Below are 20,815 nucleotides of genomic sequence, written 5' to 3' on the forward strand. Positions count from 1 at the left end.
TCAGGTTCCATCTGTTCCACTGGAAAGCAAATTTTTTGTTATCACCATTTTTGTAAAATAGGAATTTTTGCGTTTCATAAAAGAGTTTTAAGTAGGATATTCCAAAATGAATGTTCATTGATTTCTTGCTGTATAACGATAGTATTTCAACCAAATGATAAGAGTATTTTGCATACAAAACCTTTTACCAGGAATACCTAAAATAAATTATTTTTGGTAAAAACTATTTGAAAGTTCGTTTTATCTTCTATGTAAAGTTGAAACTCATCTAGGAATGCTTGAACACAATCACATTCCCACAGTATATGTTCTATTGTCTCTTCCTCTCTGTGACAAAACGTACACATCTGACAATTTACTAATTTTGAATAAAAACGAATTAGTTGCTAAAATTCTGTTATTTATTCTGTATTGAAACCATTGGAGTTTGCAGTTTTTAGTTATTTTGAAAGGTATCATATTGAAAATTTTCCATTCGCTGTTATCAATATCCAAAAGCTGACTCCATCTTTTTGTACCTGCAGTCACTGAAGAGTTTTTGTTCAAAAATTAATATCTTATTATATTAAATTAATATATGTGTTTATATCTCTCAACTGATTCGATACGCAAGAGCTTGTTCTGTGTATAGTCAGTTTTTAAATCGAGACAAGCTACTGACAAAAAAGTTGATGGTACAGGTTTCAACAATCTCGATTGAAGTCAGCATTTCGCAAATTCTATGGTCGTTATAACGATCTAGTTCGTCAATACAACCTATCATTGGGTCAGATGCTGTCGGACGTGTTTCATACCGATTGTTAGGCCGTTCTTGGCACACTGATTTTGATTACGGATAACTCCGTTTACCTGACCAGGATATAGGGCTCACGTCGGGTGTGACCGGTCGACAGTGGATGCTTACTCCTCCTGCGCACCTTATCCCACCTCTGGTGTGTCATGGGGTTCGTGTTTGCCCAACTATCTATTTTGTATTGCTTGTAGTAGTTATGAGATTGATCGTTGTTCGTTATCTTCGCTTTTCATGGTCAATGTGCAGGATAATCTTTTTCTGAATACCCAAACCATGAATACTAAAACAATTGATACCAGTAATGTGGGCATTTTGCAAGGCTGGTGGCCAATGATAATATGTTCATTGTCCCTGAAAATAGCAAACACAACCCAAATTTGCTGAATCAGTACTGTCAGTAAAGAACTGAAGAGGCTCTGGTGTGCCTCGCAATTTAATTAAAACCAGATCCTCTCTAACTATTACACTGGAGAAGGATCCGACAGCATTGTATTTGAGTTCATGTTATTGACCTCATTCTCATGAATAATTCAATAGATATTCGACCAATAGCTTGACAAAGAATCAAGGACCAATCAGGAATCGTTTTACTAAAGCGTATGATGATGGTAACTTCATTAAAAATGGCGTCAATTTATGAAAAATTTCAACGAATTCCAAATATCAACGTTAAAGGAAGAGCGAAGGAAGATCTATTATACATTCATTATCAATAAAATACATTTTCTGTGGCGTTCTAATATCGCTAATGACTGTCGCTTTGATTATTCTCCCGTGCTCGCGGTAATCATCGACATACGTCTTAGTATGCCATAAGACGTATGTCTTCAGCAATAAAGAATATGATATTTTGTATGATAAATATCAAGTATTTTCCGATATAACGGCATATTTTATGCTATTGAAAGCCGCCATTTGATTGGTCAAGTGTGAAAGGTGAAATAAGATAACCTCAAACGCAATGCTGTTAGATCCTTCTCCAGAGTAACTGTTAGAGAATATCTGATTTTAATTAGATTGGTGTACTCCACTTCCACTCCCTATCAGAAAACATTAAAATACTATTATATTGCTTTGAAAACTCTAATCACATATGAATTTATGTCCTCCGTCATACCTGTGGTGCTTTAAATGTGATGAAAAAGCATGAAACACCCCATCATAGCATTATAGAAACGCCGTATGAATGCCCAACGTCCAAGTAGCGCCTTCGAAAAAAGTTTAATTTTCCTACCAGACTTTTGAGATCCATGAAAAGTACTTCTTTAATCACCCAATATTTAAATAATTGAGAGAGCTTAGCAATGTTATGTGATGGAATTTGATAGTATCTAGTTCTTGACCCAGAAACATAAAGCATATTGTAGGTCCTCAAGTTTTATCCTTCTTGAGGGGCACCCAAAATTCTCTACATATACGAGCGAAAGAGGTCATAAAATGGCTACAGTTATCTGAGTTTGCATCCCCAGCAAATATGAAATCATATAAATAATGATGCACTGTATTTGATTAAGTTTTTTCAATGATTGCCCACTCCAGGAATCCCGCAAATGTCTCGAATATTTTACAAGAAATGGAACACCCAAATGGTAAACACTTGTCTACATAGAATATAAAAGATGCCTTAGGGCTCGATATCCCCGGGGTAACAACGAATGAAGCAAACAGCATTTTTATATCGACCTTTGCCAAGTTTGTGCCTTGTCCTACACTGCTTATTGTTTGAATAACAATATCAAAATATACGTACAAATGTATTTGACTGAGGAATAAAAGGGGTCAATATGAAAATTAATGGTATTTGATGGAGGGTAAAACATGAGTTATCATGCGCCATCCCCATCAGCCTTACGAACGACACTTATGGGAGACACATGCAGATTATACATTGGGTCATTCTTCCTTCATATACTTCTGTGTTCAACTTTTCCTGCAATATGTCAGCGGGTTCGTGGACCGACAGTAAGATTTCATAAACAACTGGTGATGAGGCCCTGTGTATTGTAGTTTAAACCCATTTGTTATACCCCTTAACAAATAGGTAGCTTCTTCCTTATTCGTGTATCCTAGCAACACTTTCATTTTCAATATTTATGGGGAATTTTCTACAGCCCATAAGCCTTAGATATAGCTGGTATATATTGGTTGGCCCTGGATAACGACCGTGGCCCAGGATGGGGGTCGGTATTTTAGATGGGGGCTTTGTTTTCCTAGCCGGTCATGGTCTCCCTCTGACGGGTCCCGAATTATTCCTGGGAGTTGTGTGGGTTTTTTTTTTTTTTATTTTGGCATGGTGTAATCGTTACAATAAGTAAATGCAATGGGGATTATGTTAATAACCTTTTAATGGCTGATCACGTGAAACACTATCCAAATCTATCTAATGACGAATTTTTAAATCCAACAAAAATATATAAGAAAATTTGTCATCACTTATCAATCTGACTTTAAAATGTTATATTGATTAGTATTTGACATTTTTAGCCCCAAAAAGATTTTATAGAAAATATATTGCTCACGAATTCAATGCAATTTTACCAAGAATGGGAAAGCATGTAGCTGAAGCTTCGATCAGCTCAGTATATTCCATTACGCTGCATTTTCAATATCATTGATAAATGCGCATAATCGAGACGAAGCTAGTGTACATGTATGTGATATTATCTAATGATAACAACAATAAACTAACAACGATGATGCTTTATTTAGAGAAGTTAGCCCGATTAGTACAAAGTATTTGTGTCCGGGGCCTCTTTAAATACAAATACTATACATATACTGATACTTACAATCAACGATAAGCACATACTACAGTAAGTCTCCGTGATTATTTACACTGTACAACAAAGCGTGGTATTATAGTATAGAGAGTATAGAATAGGTACATGAGGGAAAGGGGGTATGAAAATATACACACACAGAGATATATATATCTAACGTTTTATATATATATATATATATATATAAAAGCACTAAAGTTCCAACAACACCCGATACCTCAGAGTGTCGGATCCACAACATGGATACAAGGACAAATACAAAAAATTATACAAAGCACTAAAATGACCAACGACACGAACAACGAGATTGTCGTGTCGTGTCATGTCGTGTCGTGTTCGTGTCGTTGGTCATTTTAGTGCTTTGTATATATATATATATATAAATACGGATAATTATAAAATTGTCCCCAATTCTTCTACGAACAGGTAGAGGCGGTGATAATTGTACATTTAATAGTAGCTCATCACATACATGAACTCCTGAGTATGGAAGAGAGTTTTTGAATAAGATTGTTCGATGTTTTGATATCCGAAGATTATACTTTAATTATGAACGCAGGGAATAGAAATCATGAGTTTAAAAAAAGATCCCGTAGATATTTAGGGTTCATACCATAAAACGTCTTGTACAATAAAATACACTTATATAACGTAATTAGAAGTAATTCAAACACATTTAAAACCATCCTTCAAACAAGAGTTTTGTTCTTCCCATATTTATGTAGCAATGTTCCATTATCACCTGCATATGGTGTTTATATCTCTCAACTGATTAGATACGCAAGAGCTTGTTACAAATGATCAGTTTTTAAATCGAGGCAAGCTACTAACAAACAGTTTGATGGCACAGGGGTTTCAACTGTCTCCTTTAACTTTAAAGTCAGCATTTCTATTGTCATTATCATAAAATCTAGTTTGCCAATACAACCTATCATTGGGTGAAAGGTGAAGATACCGAACAGTGATCAATCTCATAAATCCCATAAGCAATACAATATACATAGTTGGGCACACACGGGCCCCTGGACACACCAGAGGTGGGATCAGGTGCGTAGGAGGAGTATAAGCATCCCCTGTCGACCGGTCACACCCGCCGTGAGCCCTATATATTTCATACCGATTGTTAGGCCGTTATTGGTACACTGATTTCGACTATGGATAACTCTGTTTACCTGATCAAGATAAAGGGCGAGTGTGAATGGTCGACATGGGATGCTTACTCCTCCTGGGCTCCTGATCCCACCTCTGCTTTATCCAGGGGTCCGTGTTTGCCCAACTCTCTATTTTATATTGCTTATAGGAGTTATGAGATTGATCACCACTGTTCGTTATCTTCATCTTTCATACAATGAGATATCTAAAATATGAAATTTTTTTTACTCGAGATAGGAAACACTCCTCGTTTTCAAACTGAACATTGACATGTAAAAAAGAAACACAAACACGAAATAACTTTATTAACAAAGAAATGACACAAATAAAAACATTCTCACTCTGCACGCTCATTATCGTACGAAACTCACGCACTCAAAATACATATGTACATAACATATGGTCACAAAACAATGTACTTTGCTTTAAGACAGTCTATTTCATGATAACCCTGACCAATATTCATATAAGTAGAGTTTTCTTTGGTTCACAATACGATGTGCACAGATGATAAGGATACTTGCACATGTTGTTTGGGTCACTACTTGGGATCCGTAGTTGTAATACGTATTACGGAGATTTTCAGCATGCCTTATCCAGGTATGATACGCTGGTATATATAGATCTAGATTAGTACAGGAACACTCACATGTAGTACAAGTACACAGAGCCAGTACATGGATCACGTGAATCGCGTCAGACAGAACCAGTACATGGATCACGTGAATCGCCTCAGACAGAACCAGTACAGGGATCATGTGAATCGCCTCAGACAGAACCAGTACATGGATCACGTGAATCGCCTCAGACAGAACCAGTACAAGGATCACGTGAATCGCCTCAGACAACCAGTACATGGATCACGTGAATCGCCTCAGACAGAACCAGTACAGGGATCACGTGAATCGCCTCAGACAGAACCAGTACAGGGATCACGTGAATCGCCTCAGACAGAACCAGTACAGGGACCACGTGAATTGCCTCAGACAGAACCAGTACAGGGATCACGTGAATTGCCTCAGACAGAACCAGTACAGGGATCACGTGAATCGCCTCAATGAGTACACATCAGAGGTCACCTATACTAACTGTTCATGGTCGTGTTATAGTCGGGATTTCTATTATATGTAAATACAGATCAACTCTATAATAGCATTCAATTAACGAACAAAATATATGTAATTGTGCATATACATGTATACAGAATATCTACACAGAGTAATGAATCGCAAAAACACACTGTCATTCCACACAGGATTACACACAGACAATACGGCACCATCAACACCCAGAATAACACCACCACACAGGACAGTTCAATGACCACACAGGTTTTCACACAGAAAAAAACGGCACTACCAACACACAAAGGCACCACCACAAAGGACTGTTCTATGAAAACATAGGTCCACACAGACATAACTTAAGCGCTCGCTTTATGAAGGACACACCTTCTCGACGACTCGTGCTGGATTTTCAGTTTCTTTATTCTCCTTACCAATAGTACAAAGGTATTGAGAAAATACTTATAAGTATTCATACAAATATACAATATGATGTGTTCACAATATACATATGTACAAACTACAGCAATATAAACAAAGTAATTATAGAGGGGACAGAGTATGATGGATAGCTTTTAAGAATTTACTTAATTTTTTTCACGTGACAATATTATCAGAATTAAAAACAGATTTTGTTGTTACTGACACACCTCTATAGAACTGGTTTAAGGCCAGATGATATAAACAAATTTTTCTACCTTTAGCACTGAAGAGTTCCCATGGTAAAAAAAATAGTTTGGTTGGTTTTGGTTTTCTCATTTATAGTTGTTTGGAACTCTTCTGTGTTTTAAGAGCAGGAAGTGGGGTCAGTAAACAATGTAAACAATTATAGTGCCAGAATCATTCAGGAGGAAATAATCAGGAAAAATTATTGTTAAAAAACGTCATCAAAGGTTACAGAATGCTACGAAAGGTTATGCATTATCTTTTGGACGTAAGATAGTGAATGTTGATGCCAATAACAACGTGGTGATCGAGGAGAAGTTGAATGAATCAAGCAAAAATTGTTCCTCTGGTGATAATTCACAAGAATGCCTAGGAAATGAAGACACGTATCCATCGGATGTATCAGAGAGTGAGGAATTGGAAGAAGAGCATGAGGAGATGATTTGTTGGAAAAGTGGGAGACGAGTTGTGGAACTTGGAATTCAAGTGGACAATTAGGAAAGAGGTTGTGCTGCGTGTGGTAGACCACTAGATTTAACAACGCATAAGACATTTGTCAGGACGAAAAACGGTATGGACTTGTATCATTGCTATATATGAGATGTCAGCAGAAAGCATGCAGTTTCTACTGGGAAACGTCATAATGTAGAAACTAACGTAAAATGGCACATCAAAGATATCCTGTATAAGGCATTTCTTTATTTTTTTTCCCCAGAGATGAATAGCAAAGGAAAATCAAGAGTGACAACAACAAAAACCAAAAAACAGTAGAATCATAAATGCCATTGTAAATCATATTCAGAAGTTGTAAAATTTTACTCTTATATTATGGGAGATAACTCTTCTTTGTCTTGAGAAAATCAGCCAATGTGATTTTTACAATTTTGCTTCTACTCAGAAATTTCACCCCGTATGGTATATGATTTTTAAGTTTATATTACACTTTAAACATTAAGTCAACATATTATGAAGTTTATTTTAATTTGTAAACCTTTACTGACGGTGCAATGTCCACACAGTGTATATGTAATTTTATTGAAGCAGCAATTGATATTTTCCAAGTGTAAAATTTGTAATGCATTAATATTTTACATGTTATGTTGTAAATCTAATATCAGTACACTCTGTTCTCCCTGACAACCATTTTTTGAGGTATAGAAAAGGTAAACAAATGAAGAATAAACTAATTTACCATGATAACTATTGTTTTGTACGTTTTTGGAAATACGGAAAATATTTCACTCTCCAATTAAAAGGGGAAAAGAATTCAAGGAATTGTCCACTTTTATAAAAGAATGACATCATATAAAGTCTCTTCGAAAGAAAAAAAATTGTTTGTATCATCTGCCCTTAACAAAACACGTGACCTCACTCTCGCTAAAACTTGGTTACTCTCTCATACAGGTTATGGCGCACAATTAGGGACAAAATAAACAACTACTTGGTTATACAAACTGTGATACTCATAGCTTGTCAGAATTAAATCCAGTGAAGTATTAATGCATCAAAACTACGCTTACATATGAAAACATGAAGGTTTCTAAATGGTTTGCTTTACATAGTTTTTATCATGATCAGGGGATGTAATTTCCAGGGCTCCGTGTTTATCTACTCTCAATTTCATATTCTGTATGGTATTTATGAAATTGATCGCTGTTCGTTATCTTCAATTTTTCACTTTACGTAGTTTCGGTAGTTACCGAGTGGTTGCGGTCGAATTTGACACTTGCGTCAATACGTTTTCTTGTCGTTACTGTGTTTCTTTCATAAAATCATTTTTTATTTACGCATATCTTTGTCTGTTAATGGTAAAGCGCTGTCCACTGTGCAGCCGTATGCACAGGTATTGATTCGGCAGTGTTCCTATATTCAGCTTTTATTCTTATAGTAAATTGAAACTGGTTTGTATTTAACGTCCTATGTGGAAAATTACAGACTATATTAATTTTTGTTGCCTTCTATCCCTGATACACAGTGATTTTTTTTAAATGTGGGATGCATGCCTCCCTTAATTTTCCCATGGAGTTTCACATATTGTCTATATGGATAAAGGTGGAGATGTTACTTGTACTATGATTTTCTTTATGTACATATAAATCAAGGGCTACTAGATATTTTGCAAAATTTCATAGGGGAAATCTACAAAAAGAGTTATTAGCATATCTGCTTCCATGAATTTCTCTCAATGATTCAGGGATATAGATTATGCCTGTCTTTAAAGTTAGAATTTGAACCATTGACGTTTTAGCTCACCGAAAGCAAAGGCTCAAACAAACTTTTTTCAAACTGTGCACGTTGTCGGCATCATTGGCATTGTAAACACAGAATGTCATCTTTTTTCTCTAGAACTATTAGATCTATTTCAACTTGATAGAATAGGTCCTCAGTACTCCATACTTGAAAGAGTCTTCTAAATGGGGCGGTTCTTTGGATGGGATCTCAAAAACCGAAACCCCGTGTCAGGTGTGGTACGATAAAGATCCCTCCCTGCTCAACGGCCGTAAGCGCCAAGGATAGGCCTATTTTTATAGCCCTTCATATACAATGGTGATGTCTCCATATGAATGAAAAATTCTTGAGCGGGACGTTAAACAATATTCAACTATGGTAACCAACCAACCACATACATATGTTAATTATGTGGTGATCATATGTTAAAAGATGTGTGGACGGACGAAAGACCTACATAATTCTTTTTGGATGAAAACTCTTGCTTTAATTCATTTGCAAGTTTCGTTATGATACTTATAAATAAAAGGTGTATGGCATACGTTAAATAAGTACATGGTTTACATATCTATTCAGTGATAAAAAGTGAAGATAACGAAGAAGATCAATCTTATAAATACCACAAAGAATTAAAAACAGAGTAAAGCAAACACAGACCCTAGAAACACTAGAGGTATCATCAGGTGCCCAGGAGGAGTAATCATCATCAGGTGCCCAGGAGGAGTAATCATCATCAGGTGCCCAGGAGGAGTAATCATCAGGTGCCCAGGAGGAGTAATCATCATCAGGTGCCCAGGAGGAGTAATCATCATCAGGTGCCCAGGAGGAGTAATCATCATCAGGTGCCCAGGAGGAGTAATCATCACCAGGTGCCCAGGATGAGTAATCATCACCAGGTGCCCAGGAGGAGTAATCATCACCAGGTGCCCAGGAGGAGTAACCATCATCAGGTGCCCAGGAGGAGTAACCATCATTAGGTGCCCAGGAGGAGTAATCATCACCAGGTGCCCAGGAGGAGTAACCATCATCAGGTGCCCAGGAGGAGTAACCATCATTAGGTGCCCAGGAGGAGTAATCATCACCAGGTGCCCAGAAAGATTAATCATTCTCTGCTGAAAGTTCACACCTGCCGTGACATGCGTGAACTCTATTCATTGATTTATTAAATATTGTTTAACGTCCCTCTCGTGAATATTTCAATCATATGGAGACGTCACCACTGCCGGTGAAGGGCTGCAAACTTTAGGCCTATGCTCGGCGCTTATGACCATTGAGCAGGGAGGGATCTTTATCGTGCCACACCTGCTGTGACACGGGACCTCAGATTTTGCGGTCTCAACCGAAGGACCGCCCCATTTAGTTGCCCCTTACAACAAGCAAGGGGGTACTGAGGTTCTATTCTAACCCGGATCCCCACGGGATGAACTCTATTCATGTATCTTGATCAGATAAACGGAACAAATCATATGCTGGATCACCATAACGACCACAGAACTTGCAAAATACTTACCCCCAAACGAGACTGTCGGAACTCCCGCTACATCAAACAATCTGCCAAATATGCAGAATACTTTTGCTAAGAATTAAACTTTAGCGCTATATTGTTGAATAAAAAAACTCTACAAAGACATCTAAAGATATTTACAAATGTTTCATTTCAGCTCTTTAAGGAATGAAAAGTTCCTAAATATTTCCTGAATAACCGTGCAATTTGCGGCACGTAAATAGTAATGATCGTGATGTTACAGAAGGGACTTAAGTATATCATAAATAGTCTTTTGAACATTCGATAAACACTAATCTCATTATCTTATACTGACAGAACTCGTTGTTCAAAACGAGACACTTCTTTCATTGATGGCAATACCGTTTACATAGCAGAGTTGTTTGGTGTTCATGTCCATACATTTGGCTTGCATCTACAAGAAAACAATTTTGTACACAGCACTTGTCTAAATTGGCTTGAAGTCATCACATATAGAAAGAAATTGAGACAGTAATTGAGTTGTTCCATAAACTGAGCGATTTCCTTGTAAAGACTGAATTCAGCGGATGTGAATGCGTGCATCCTTTTCAGATATGCAATGTTCAGTAGAACGGTGATCGGGAAAATGAGGATTACGTAGGCAATGGCGATACCTATCAGCATAGCGGTGATTCTGCCATCCTGGTCACCTGACGATCTAGAAGTCATGCTTCGACGCTTTCGTCGATGGTGAAATAATTTTGTAACAATAAGTGTTGTAAAGAGAGTGAGGATTATAATAGGGATATTGGAGTATATACCTGTTCCAAACTGGAGTATCACTCCATATTTTAGCCTCTCTGTTGAATCCGTGTAATCGTAGACATCGGGATTACATCGCCCATTAATAACCTTGGATGCATAACTCCATCCAGCATTAAAGGAAGCTATGATCACTAATCCAGAAATGACGAGAATCAATACTAAACGCTTAGTGACAAACAGTTTCGCTTTTAGAGGAAACCATACAGCAATAAATCGCTCAAGGCACAGTCCGACAACTGCCCATGAAGACATCATCTTGGATGTTCGTCGAATGATAGTGTACAGTTTACAATTGCTATCGGTGAAAGCTCTGATATCCAATCCTATCAAATCGTTATAATTAGTCTTGTTAAATGGTTGCGAAAGAAGAGCTACTGAATCAGATACAGCCAAAAGAATGAGTATGATAGACGATGGGGAATTTGTAAAACGTTTACTGCGCATGACAATGATTGTAAGTAAATTTCCAACGATACCAAGTACAATAGTGATGGGCAGGAACACGAATTGGATGTAATCAATCAGTTCGTTGGATACATTCTCAGAATCCAACACGGAACTTGTCATGTTCGCAAATACTTCCGTTGTTTCGTATCCTTCCGTACTTGGTGCAGATGCGTTTGATGTGTTCGACATAATCATTTCTGAAATTTAAATACAAGGGTGCAAATGTATTGCTTTCAAATAAACAAAGAAAACATGATATTGTGTGGCATATACGACAAACTATCGTATGCAAGGCAGAGGAAGTCGCACGTACTAGTTACACAAGTCGTATTTACAGAAAATGGGTGCGTTCACAAGTTACCATTGGCAAAATTTGTTATCATTGGTACGACAATGGTACCAATGTTTGCCGATAAAATTTACCAATGGTAAACATTTCTGCAGACAACCTAGAGCTCTGTTAGCGTTGGTAACTCTATTTATGACGTAATCAAAAATGGCGGGCATCGCGTATACACTGAAAGAAACCGATTTTGTATCACATCTTACCCCCCTTATAAATCTTCGCAGGCATCAACTAAAGACAATTTCAGACATATTGCTTTAGACATACCCCTGCATAGACGGAAATGGGTTTTAAAAACATCAAGTGTAAGTGATATGGGGTAGTAATCTCCCAGTCTCACCATTTCGTCAGATGATCTATACTCATGTTTTACAAGAGAAAATGCATCTTCGTTAGCCAAAAGGTTTATGGTCCACCCCGCTTCGCATTTATTGACCGGAAACTCTTGGCGAGCGAAGATGGAGAAAATAATCTGCAGGAAAAGTAATTAATAGGACTTTAAAATATATTTCTAAACACATTTTCTTGGTGCAAAATTATTCACGAAGGTGATATGAGCGTATATCTTCGACATTTCGTACTAATTGATCAGCTTGTGGTATACCAATGGTACCATTGTTGGATTCCTCACCATTTGTAACCCAAACTCGTTCAGAGTACACAAGGATCCAATGGTACCAATGACTTAAATATTTACCAATGGCAAATCGGTGATGGTACCATTGGGTTTACTCTGAAAGCACCCACAAAGTCGTACATACGAGATTGATCGTTTTTGTTTCTTTACGAGAGGGGCGATTTCAGAAATAGATCTACACAGATTGTAAAGAACGGTTGGACCATAATTCAAATTATTTTAAACCCATTTAGATTGATTGAGATTTCAACCTTTTCATTGATATCTTCCGTATATGAATTTTGTATGAAACTTGATTTCATTTGCAATTTACAGTATACATCAATCATAAGAGGAGTGTATTGTGCAAGTAAGTTTTGTAAAACTAAGAGAAATAATGAACTCTTAGTTCACTAATCTCGAACATTTCCTGAGGTCAGTGGTTGTAATATCCCCACCCCTCTATACTGTACCTTATTCATTGTATCTTTACGTCACCATTTTGCACGATAAATAAAAAAGTAGGATCTCTTACATCATAGACAGTTACTTATTCAATACAAATGGAATCGAAAAATTTCACATTCTGTGATCAGTCATCCAGAAAATTACTTTGTTAAACAACACTCTGATTCTACGCTCTCTGAAGTTATCTATACAATCTTTGGAGATCATGTCCAGCATTGTCTTCAGCAGTGTTGGAATTTCCATAGACACAAATTGCGTTTCTTTATTAGTTGACAATTTTTTGTATATGTAACAGATACATTTTTATGCCTCTGATGGGATTTTAACCCTGGTCTCTGGCACGCAAGTCCAGTACTCTACCAATCGACCTAAACGGTTAACCCACTCGCCAAAGCTAGTAGGAATGCCATATCACTCGCACTACCGCATATACATGTACTTATCAGGCATGATTTATTCAAGATCTTCTGATTTTAAGGAAAACATCTCTCGCTGTGGCCTTCAACTCGACAGTTACATATATCAATTAAAAATAATATATCCCAGTGAATTCGACAAAATGACACCTCGGGCTCTTTCTTATCTGTTAACTGCAACTAACAATTCAACCTTATGACAAAAGGGATGACTTCAGCTTCTCCATCGCCAACTTCCTATATCAATGTGGCATTATTTCATTTATAGGTGATATACTCTGTTGTTGTTTTTATTTTGAGTTCACGAGGATCGACATATAAATGGAAATGAATAATGGTAATAGGTTACCGTCGATATATTTTAATTACGAACTGAAGGTCATAGCAATAGATTTCTTCCTGAACTGTAGAATCTTTTGAAAAATTCTGCCTCATAGAAAGCATGTCAGCCAACAAAGGAGTACATTTTGTGCCCACTGGAATTCCAACAAACTGATCTCCAAAGACTACTTAAGAACATCAGCAACTTTTTATAACAAATTAGATTGATTTATTGAATATTGTTTAACGTTTCTCTCAAAATTTTTTCACTCATATGGAGACGTCACCATTGCTGGTGAAGGGCTGCAAAATTTAGGCATTTGCTCAGCGCTTACAGACTATGAGCAGGAAGGGATCTTAATCGTACCACAACTGCTGTGACATGGGACCTCGGTTTTTACGGTCTCATCCGAATGGCCAATAAGAGTACCTGTGCATAGAACAAGAATGGTGGAAAAAAGTACGTTTTGTTGGATGACTGATCAAAAGATACTAAAAAAAATTCGAGTTCTATTTTTATTAAAGAAGCGGCTGTATATGATGTCAAGACTAAAGACGGCTACTCTTTATTTTATCGTGAGGAATTAATCAGGAAAGCGTATGTAGAATAAGGTTTTTAGGAGAAATAAGTATCCCTTGTTGACCGGTTTCATCTGCTATTGTATCTTTATCTTGATCAGGTAAACGAAGTAATCCGTAGTCACAATCAGTATGTAAAGAACGGCGCAACAATCGGTACCTGTATGAAACATCCATCTCCTTGGGTTTTCCGGTCCACCAATTCTCTCACTGTCTTGTTCTAAACCACAAACATAAACCTCTCTTGCTAAGTTTTTTTTCAGTCAACAATAGTGTGGTCACTTTCTATGTAAAGGATAAAGTCCGAAAACTGTCCATTATGTGATAGAAAGAACTGTTCGAGGCCCGAAGAGCCGAGAATAGATTTTCTCTAACAGAATGAACAGTTTGAGGACTTTATCCTACTTAAAACAATTTGACTATTGTTGACTTAATAAACTGACCCAGGTGATGGTCTGAAGACTGAGCGGCATTTTAAAGCAAAACAACAAAGGATAATAATAGCTCACGTAATATCTGACTAGTTATGTGAACTTTCATGAGTGAAGATGTCCTTATGGGAAATGGAAAGTATTTCCAACTCAATTTAGATATAGATCCAGAGGAAAGCATCAATAGAGATGGCATTTTGAGTGGCATACTGGATATGGAAAAAGAAAGAAGCAGACCACCGCCAAAATTTGATCTAAATCTGGATTTGTTCTCCGATGTTTCTGAGGATGTATTAACGGAAGCTAGCCAATTAGGATTCAGACGATGACAAATGTATGAAAAAGATGAAAAGTTGTGGTTCTCCGAAAAATGATTCTGCTTGCAGTGCATCTAGTGAGATTAACATCAGGAGATGCATGTACATATGTATGTCAACGTGCTAGAATGTGATAAATGATAAAATCAGAGAAACAATTTACATATTTGCTATACAACGAAAATTTTCTGGTCCCGGTTTATGGCATTGAGTGTAAAAGTTCCTTAAATGGCGTCTGGTCTATACACAGATCCACTATTCTGATGACTGCTGTCTTACGTGGACATACCACACCTGTCGATGCTCCCCAAAGTTTGTTTTTTTTTTTGTTTTTTTTTTATGATTTCATAGTTTATTACTCATATTAATACCATCAGTAGTACAATAGCACAGGTACAATGCAATACATTGCAGAAAAAATATAGATACAAATTACAACAGTTTTATGAAATGTTCAATAGCATTTGTTTTCAATGCATAATTACTATACTTTATAACTTTACACCACAAAACTGTACACTTCTTGACATGATTTGATATGCTATATTCAGTTTCTTCAAGATTACTTAGTCTACAAAACATTTTATATTTGTATATCTTCAAAGCAATGAAGGAAATAAAGTTATTAAGCAGGCGTGTGCTTTGATTACATTCAAAATAAAAACCAATAACAATACTTTTCCATTGAATATTGACTTTGCACGCCAAAGACACCATATTCCAAACCAATGAAACATTTTTACACTCATATATAAGATGTCTCATATCTTCTGTTTCTAGACACAGAGAACATTTGTCAGAAGATTCTTTTTTCCATTTAAACATGTATTTTTTACAGGAAAGCAAATTATGCATCAGTTTATAATTAAATTCAGCAATATTTCTATCTAAAGCTAACTTGATTTTTTGTTGATAAATGTGTTTCCACATTTCTTTACTGACATTATATTCTTTGTGATATAAATTATGGTGCTTAGGTGATATAAACAATTTACTCAAAAGTATTTCATAGAAAAATTTACATTTTTGTTTTTCAACCGTACAATATTTATTAGTAAAATTGAAATATCTTTTATCTTTTATGTTTATAAATTTTGATTCGTATCCATGAATTTTCTCTCTTATGTATTTAAAAGCTGATTTGACTATTTTATATTCACAAAGTACATTTGCTTTTTTGCAAATTTCTTTGCTTATTTCATCAATGGTCTTAAAACCGCTATCATTGAACAAATCTTTTACATATTTAATATTTTTTATCCAATTTTTAAAATATATAGTCTTGCCATTAAACAAAAAATGCTTATTGTTCCAAATTGGTTCTTGTAATATTTCGTTATTGTTCATATTTTGCACATTAGGAATTTTTTTACATTGATTAAAGTAAATAAACACCTCTTTATAAAATTGTGGAAGTTTGGTAAATATATCAAAGTTCTTTAAATCAGTACAATTCATTTTCAATATATATTCTAGATTTACATTATAAGCTCTTAATAGTTTATCAAGGTGTGAACGTATAAAGTTATGACCGTCATTTTTTATAAGTCGCGGTATCCAGGCAGCTTTCAATGCGTGGAATTTAGTAAGTATATCTATTACTCCAATACCACCATCTTCTATTTTACCAATCAGTGTTTTTCTTTTTATTCTATCTTTTGACCCCCATAGAAAATTAAAAATAATTCTACATAGCTGTTTAATAAAAATTTCACTAGGGAGAGGTAGTATAGATGCAACATAAATGAATTTGCTTATGCCTAAAGTATTAATTATTTCAGTTTTACCAAAAATTGTAAGTTTTCTCTTCTTCCATGACTCAAACAGTTTTTGCATTTTTTCACTTTTATCAATCCAGTTTCTTTTGTAACATTCTTCTTTATCTACGCCAATATATATTCCAAGGCATTTTACAGATGATGTATTTACTTTTATTCCCTCAAGTTTTTCTATGTTACGATGCAACCTATGTGGACCTGTCAATATACATTCGGTTTTATCCACGTTTAGCTTTGATCCTGCATGTTTGGAAAATTCATTGATTGTTTTTAAAGCCTCCTTTAAAGATTCTACACTTTTAAGAAATAGTGTCAGATCATCTGCATGATGAACATGTTTATACTCTTTACTAAATTCAGAGGGTTTAATTCCTAAAATTTTATCATTTTTCTTTATCTTTAAGGCTAGAATATCTGCGACAAATAGATATAGAATTGCCGAAATAGGACACCCTTGTCTTATGCCTCTCGACATGGGACATGTTTTTGAGATCCATCCATTGTTTTTTAATCGAAATAGCGGATTTTTATAAAGAATTTTCATCCATTTTATAAAATTATGTTTAAAATGATATTTCTCTAAAGTTTTAAATAAGAAGTTCCATTCTATTGAATCGAACGCCTTTTCGAAATCTAAAAATAGCAATATTCCGTCTGTTTCTGTTTCCTCACAATATTCGAATATATCTAAAATTACTCTAGCATTTTCGCCAATATATCTTCCTTTAATGTATGCCGATTGATGTTCATTAATGATATTTCCTACAACCTTTTGAAGTCTTCTCGCAAAAATAAAAGCAATTATTTTATAATCCGTGTTAGTCAAACTAATTGGCCTATAATTTTTAAGGTTCGTTTCATCTCCTTTTTTATACAGGAGGGAGATAACAGCAGTTCTCTGTGAAAAAGTCATTTGACCATTATCAAATATTACTTTTAGCGCTTCGTAAAATAGGTCTTTTATGTCATTCCAAAAATATTGGTAAAATTCGTTTGTAAGACCATCAAGTCCTGGAGATTTGTTCGTTTTTAGATTTGTTACAGCATCAGTGCATTCCTCAAGAGATGGAAACTGCTCACAATAGTTTGCATCATTCTCACTCAGTACATTTTCTAAATTAATAGACGATAGATAATTATCTATGCATTCATCTGATATATTATCAGACGAGTATAGACTTTTGTAGAAATCACACATAGCACCCAAAATATCGTTGGTGTTTTCTATGCGAGTATCTTCATTAACTTTCAATTCTTTTATGACACTTTGTTTCTGCCTACTTTTCTCTAAATTTAGAAAGAATTTTGAACATTTTTCGCCTTCCAGCATCCATTTTGATCGTGACCTTACGAAGGCACCTTTACATTTTTTGTCATATAACTTATCTAGTTCTGATTCTAGATTACGTTTTTTATTTATATCTATACTATAAGAATCAAGCTCCTCTATATCATTTATTTCTTTTTCTATTGATTTAATGCGATTTTTTATATTTAGATTTGATTCTTTCGAAAACTGAATAGAAAAATCCCGAGATTTTATTTTGAATGTTTCCCACTTATCTACTGGGTCTAATTCTTCATTATGTATCTCATCGATAATTCTATGAATTTCTTTTTTATAGTTTAAATCATTTAAATGGGAGTTATTAAGTTTCCAATATCCATTTCCCCTTTTATTTGCATCTATTTTAAACGTTATTTTTAATGACCTATGGTCAGACATTCTTTTCCCAAAGTTTGTACCTGGAATTTTTCGTATGATTATATTGTTTAAATCGAATGTAAAGTTTCTATTCAGAAATATATAATCGATTCTACTACTAGGGATATCCTCTGAATTACACCATGTATGACCTTTAAAAGTTGGATGTGTTGATTGCCAAGTATCATACAAATCAAAAGAACAAACAATCTTTTTAAGCTTCGACGTACTTTGGTCATGAAAGTTATCTGTTTTACAGTTAAAATCCCCGCATATTATGATATTGTCATCTTCTGTTATACCTTGTTTTTGCAGAAAATTGTTCAATTTTTTAAAGAATGTGCATCTTTCTTTTATAGTGTTTGGTGCGTAAATATTTACAAGTGAAACTATTTTTCCATGTATTTTTGCTTTTAAAAACAATCTTCTTCCGTCCAATGATGCGTGTTTTTCAATTATTTCTAGTTTTAATTCTTTTTTAAAAAGAATGCTAACACCTCTACTAAAAGGTGAATCACTAAAACAATGAACCGATTTACCGAACCACCTTGAGTCATATTTAAATATATTTTTCTCAATATAGTGTGTTTCTTGTAAAAAGATAATATCTACATTCATATCATTTAACCATGTATATAACTTAACTCTTTTTTCGTCCGAGTTTAATCTATGCCAAACCTCTTCCCCAGGGAAAATCTTTGCCAAGATCAGCTATTTGTGCGGGCTTAAAATGTCTCATCTATCACAAAGGTCAACCTTCAAATAAACAGACGCCTATGTGTACTAACTGCTGGGGCGAGCATTGGAGATCCCAGTGTACGAAAACCAAACGCTGCAGAATCTGTCTACAAGAAGGACATGATCCAGGATCTGAATTATGTGATGCCTTTGTAGAAAACCAGAAGGAAGTCATGTCTTTTGCTGGTTCTGAAAATCCTCTTTCCAACTTTTTCCCGTGCTCCCTACATGTATTTGGCGTTCACCATCAATCCTCCGAACACGCATTTCAGTATGTCAAGGCCATTCGAAATGGAGACATCCAAAAAGCGCAGGCTATTCAAGATGTAAACTCAGCCTTAGAAGCCAAAAAATTGGGGAAAGAGATTCACAGCAGTGATGAATTCCTGTCTAAGCGAGAAGAAGTAATGGAGGAAATTCTAAAGGCTAAATATAATCAAGTGGAAGAATATCACGCTGTACTGAAGAAAAGTACGCCCTCCACTATATATGCTGAAGCCGTCTACGACGATTTCTGGGGCACTGGCCTAAATCGGATAGGAACGGATCACACAGATCACAATAAATGGCCCGGCAAAAATATCATGGGTAAGCTTACTCACAAAATCGCTTGTGAAAACAGACCCCCGAGTCGATCAATATCCGTCCCCAGGAACACTCAGTTGTCGGACCAGAGGAACATCTCAGACATGCTCAGCAGCATTCAAAAGAACGATGCTAAAAAGCCGAGAACTGGACGAAACTCCCGAAACAGGAACACATAAAATAGTGTTAATTCAAAAAAAGAATGTGATCAATCTGTCAATACGCCACAACCAGTGACAACGGATAGGTAACAATCATATATTGCGATTCACGGACTGAAACTGGACAATGGAATTAGATATCTACAACTTATACAAAACTATCTTTTTATATTTTTTTTGCAATTTTATAGATATGCAAACTTTCTTCAACTTATATACATATACATGTATTTACATATTACTGTATTTTTCCTCAAATTATAGCCTAAATGGATAAGTTTGAAATACTGTCGGTAGATGCTCCCCAAAGTGTTTGGTTTATTGTACTTGGTACACGTGTACTTGGTATACGCTCACGCCGGTAAGTGAAAAAAATTTCCAGTTTACTTTCGGAAGGTCGGTGGTCTCTTCCCATGTACATTGTATCTGGGTTCTCTCTTCCACCAATAAAAACTGGGCGCCACCATATAACTGAAAAATTGTTGAGTGTGGCGGAAAACATCAATCAATCAATGATACACACTACAAGGTAGCACCTACGACAATAAAGTCATACTATATAAACGTACACATTCACGCAGATTTTCAGGCCGAAACCTTACTTTACATTATCCATGGATATATACATAATACACTGTTATATATATAAGTTACTTCATATCATAACTTGAGATACACAAAACTCTAGCAATTCTATGCATGAGTTACACAATACGTTTCTTATAGCCAGTACTACACGCCATAACTTTACAAACAGGACTATATAGCGAACACGTTTATGAAAAAGCAAACCGGTATTGAAACAAACACAAAACACCAAGTACGAATAACAATACTTGGAAGCTTTAGGACCTTTTTAAAAATGAAAATACTAAAAATCGTTACATAAAACTCACCTCAGAACAAGCTGCACACGGGCAACATTTACAACAA

General features: G+C 35.6%; 1 protein-coding gene across 1 annotated transcript; it reads left to right on the forward strand.

Annotated features, from left to right (window-relative positions):
• Positions 1-19,174: 19,174 nt before the first annotated feature.
• Positions 19,175-19,900, forward strand: LOC130047247 (riboflavin biosynthesis protein VVA0006-like). The gene has a single exon (XM_056141866.1). The coding sequence runs from the start codon at positions 19,175-19,177 to the stop codon at positions 19,898-19,900; it is 726 nt and encodes a 241-aa protein (XP_055997841.1).
• Positions 19,901-20,815: the final 915 nt, after the last annotated feature.

This window comes from Ostrea edulis, chromosome 6, assembly GCF_947568905.1.
Source record: "Ostrea edulis chromosome 6, xbOstEdul1.1, whole genome shotgun sequence".
Taxonomy (NCBI): domain Eukaryota; kingdom Metazoa; phylum Mollusca; class Bivalvia; order Ostreida; family Ostreidae; genus Ostrea; species Ostrea edulis.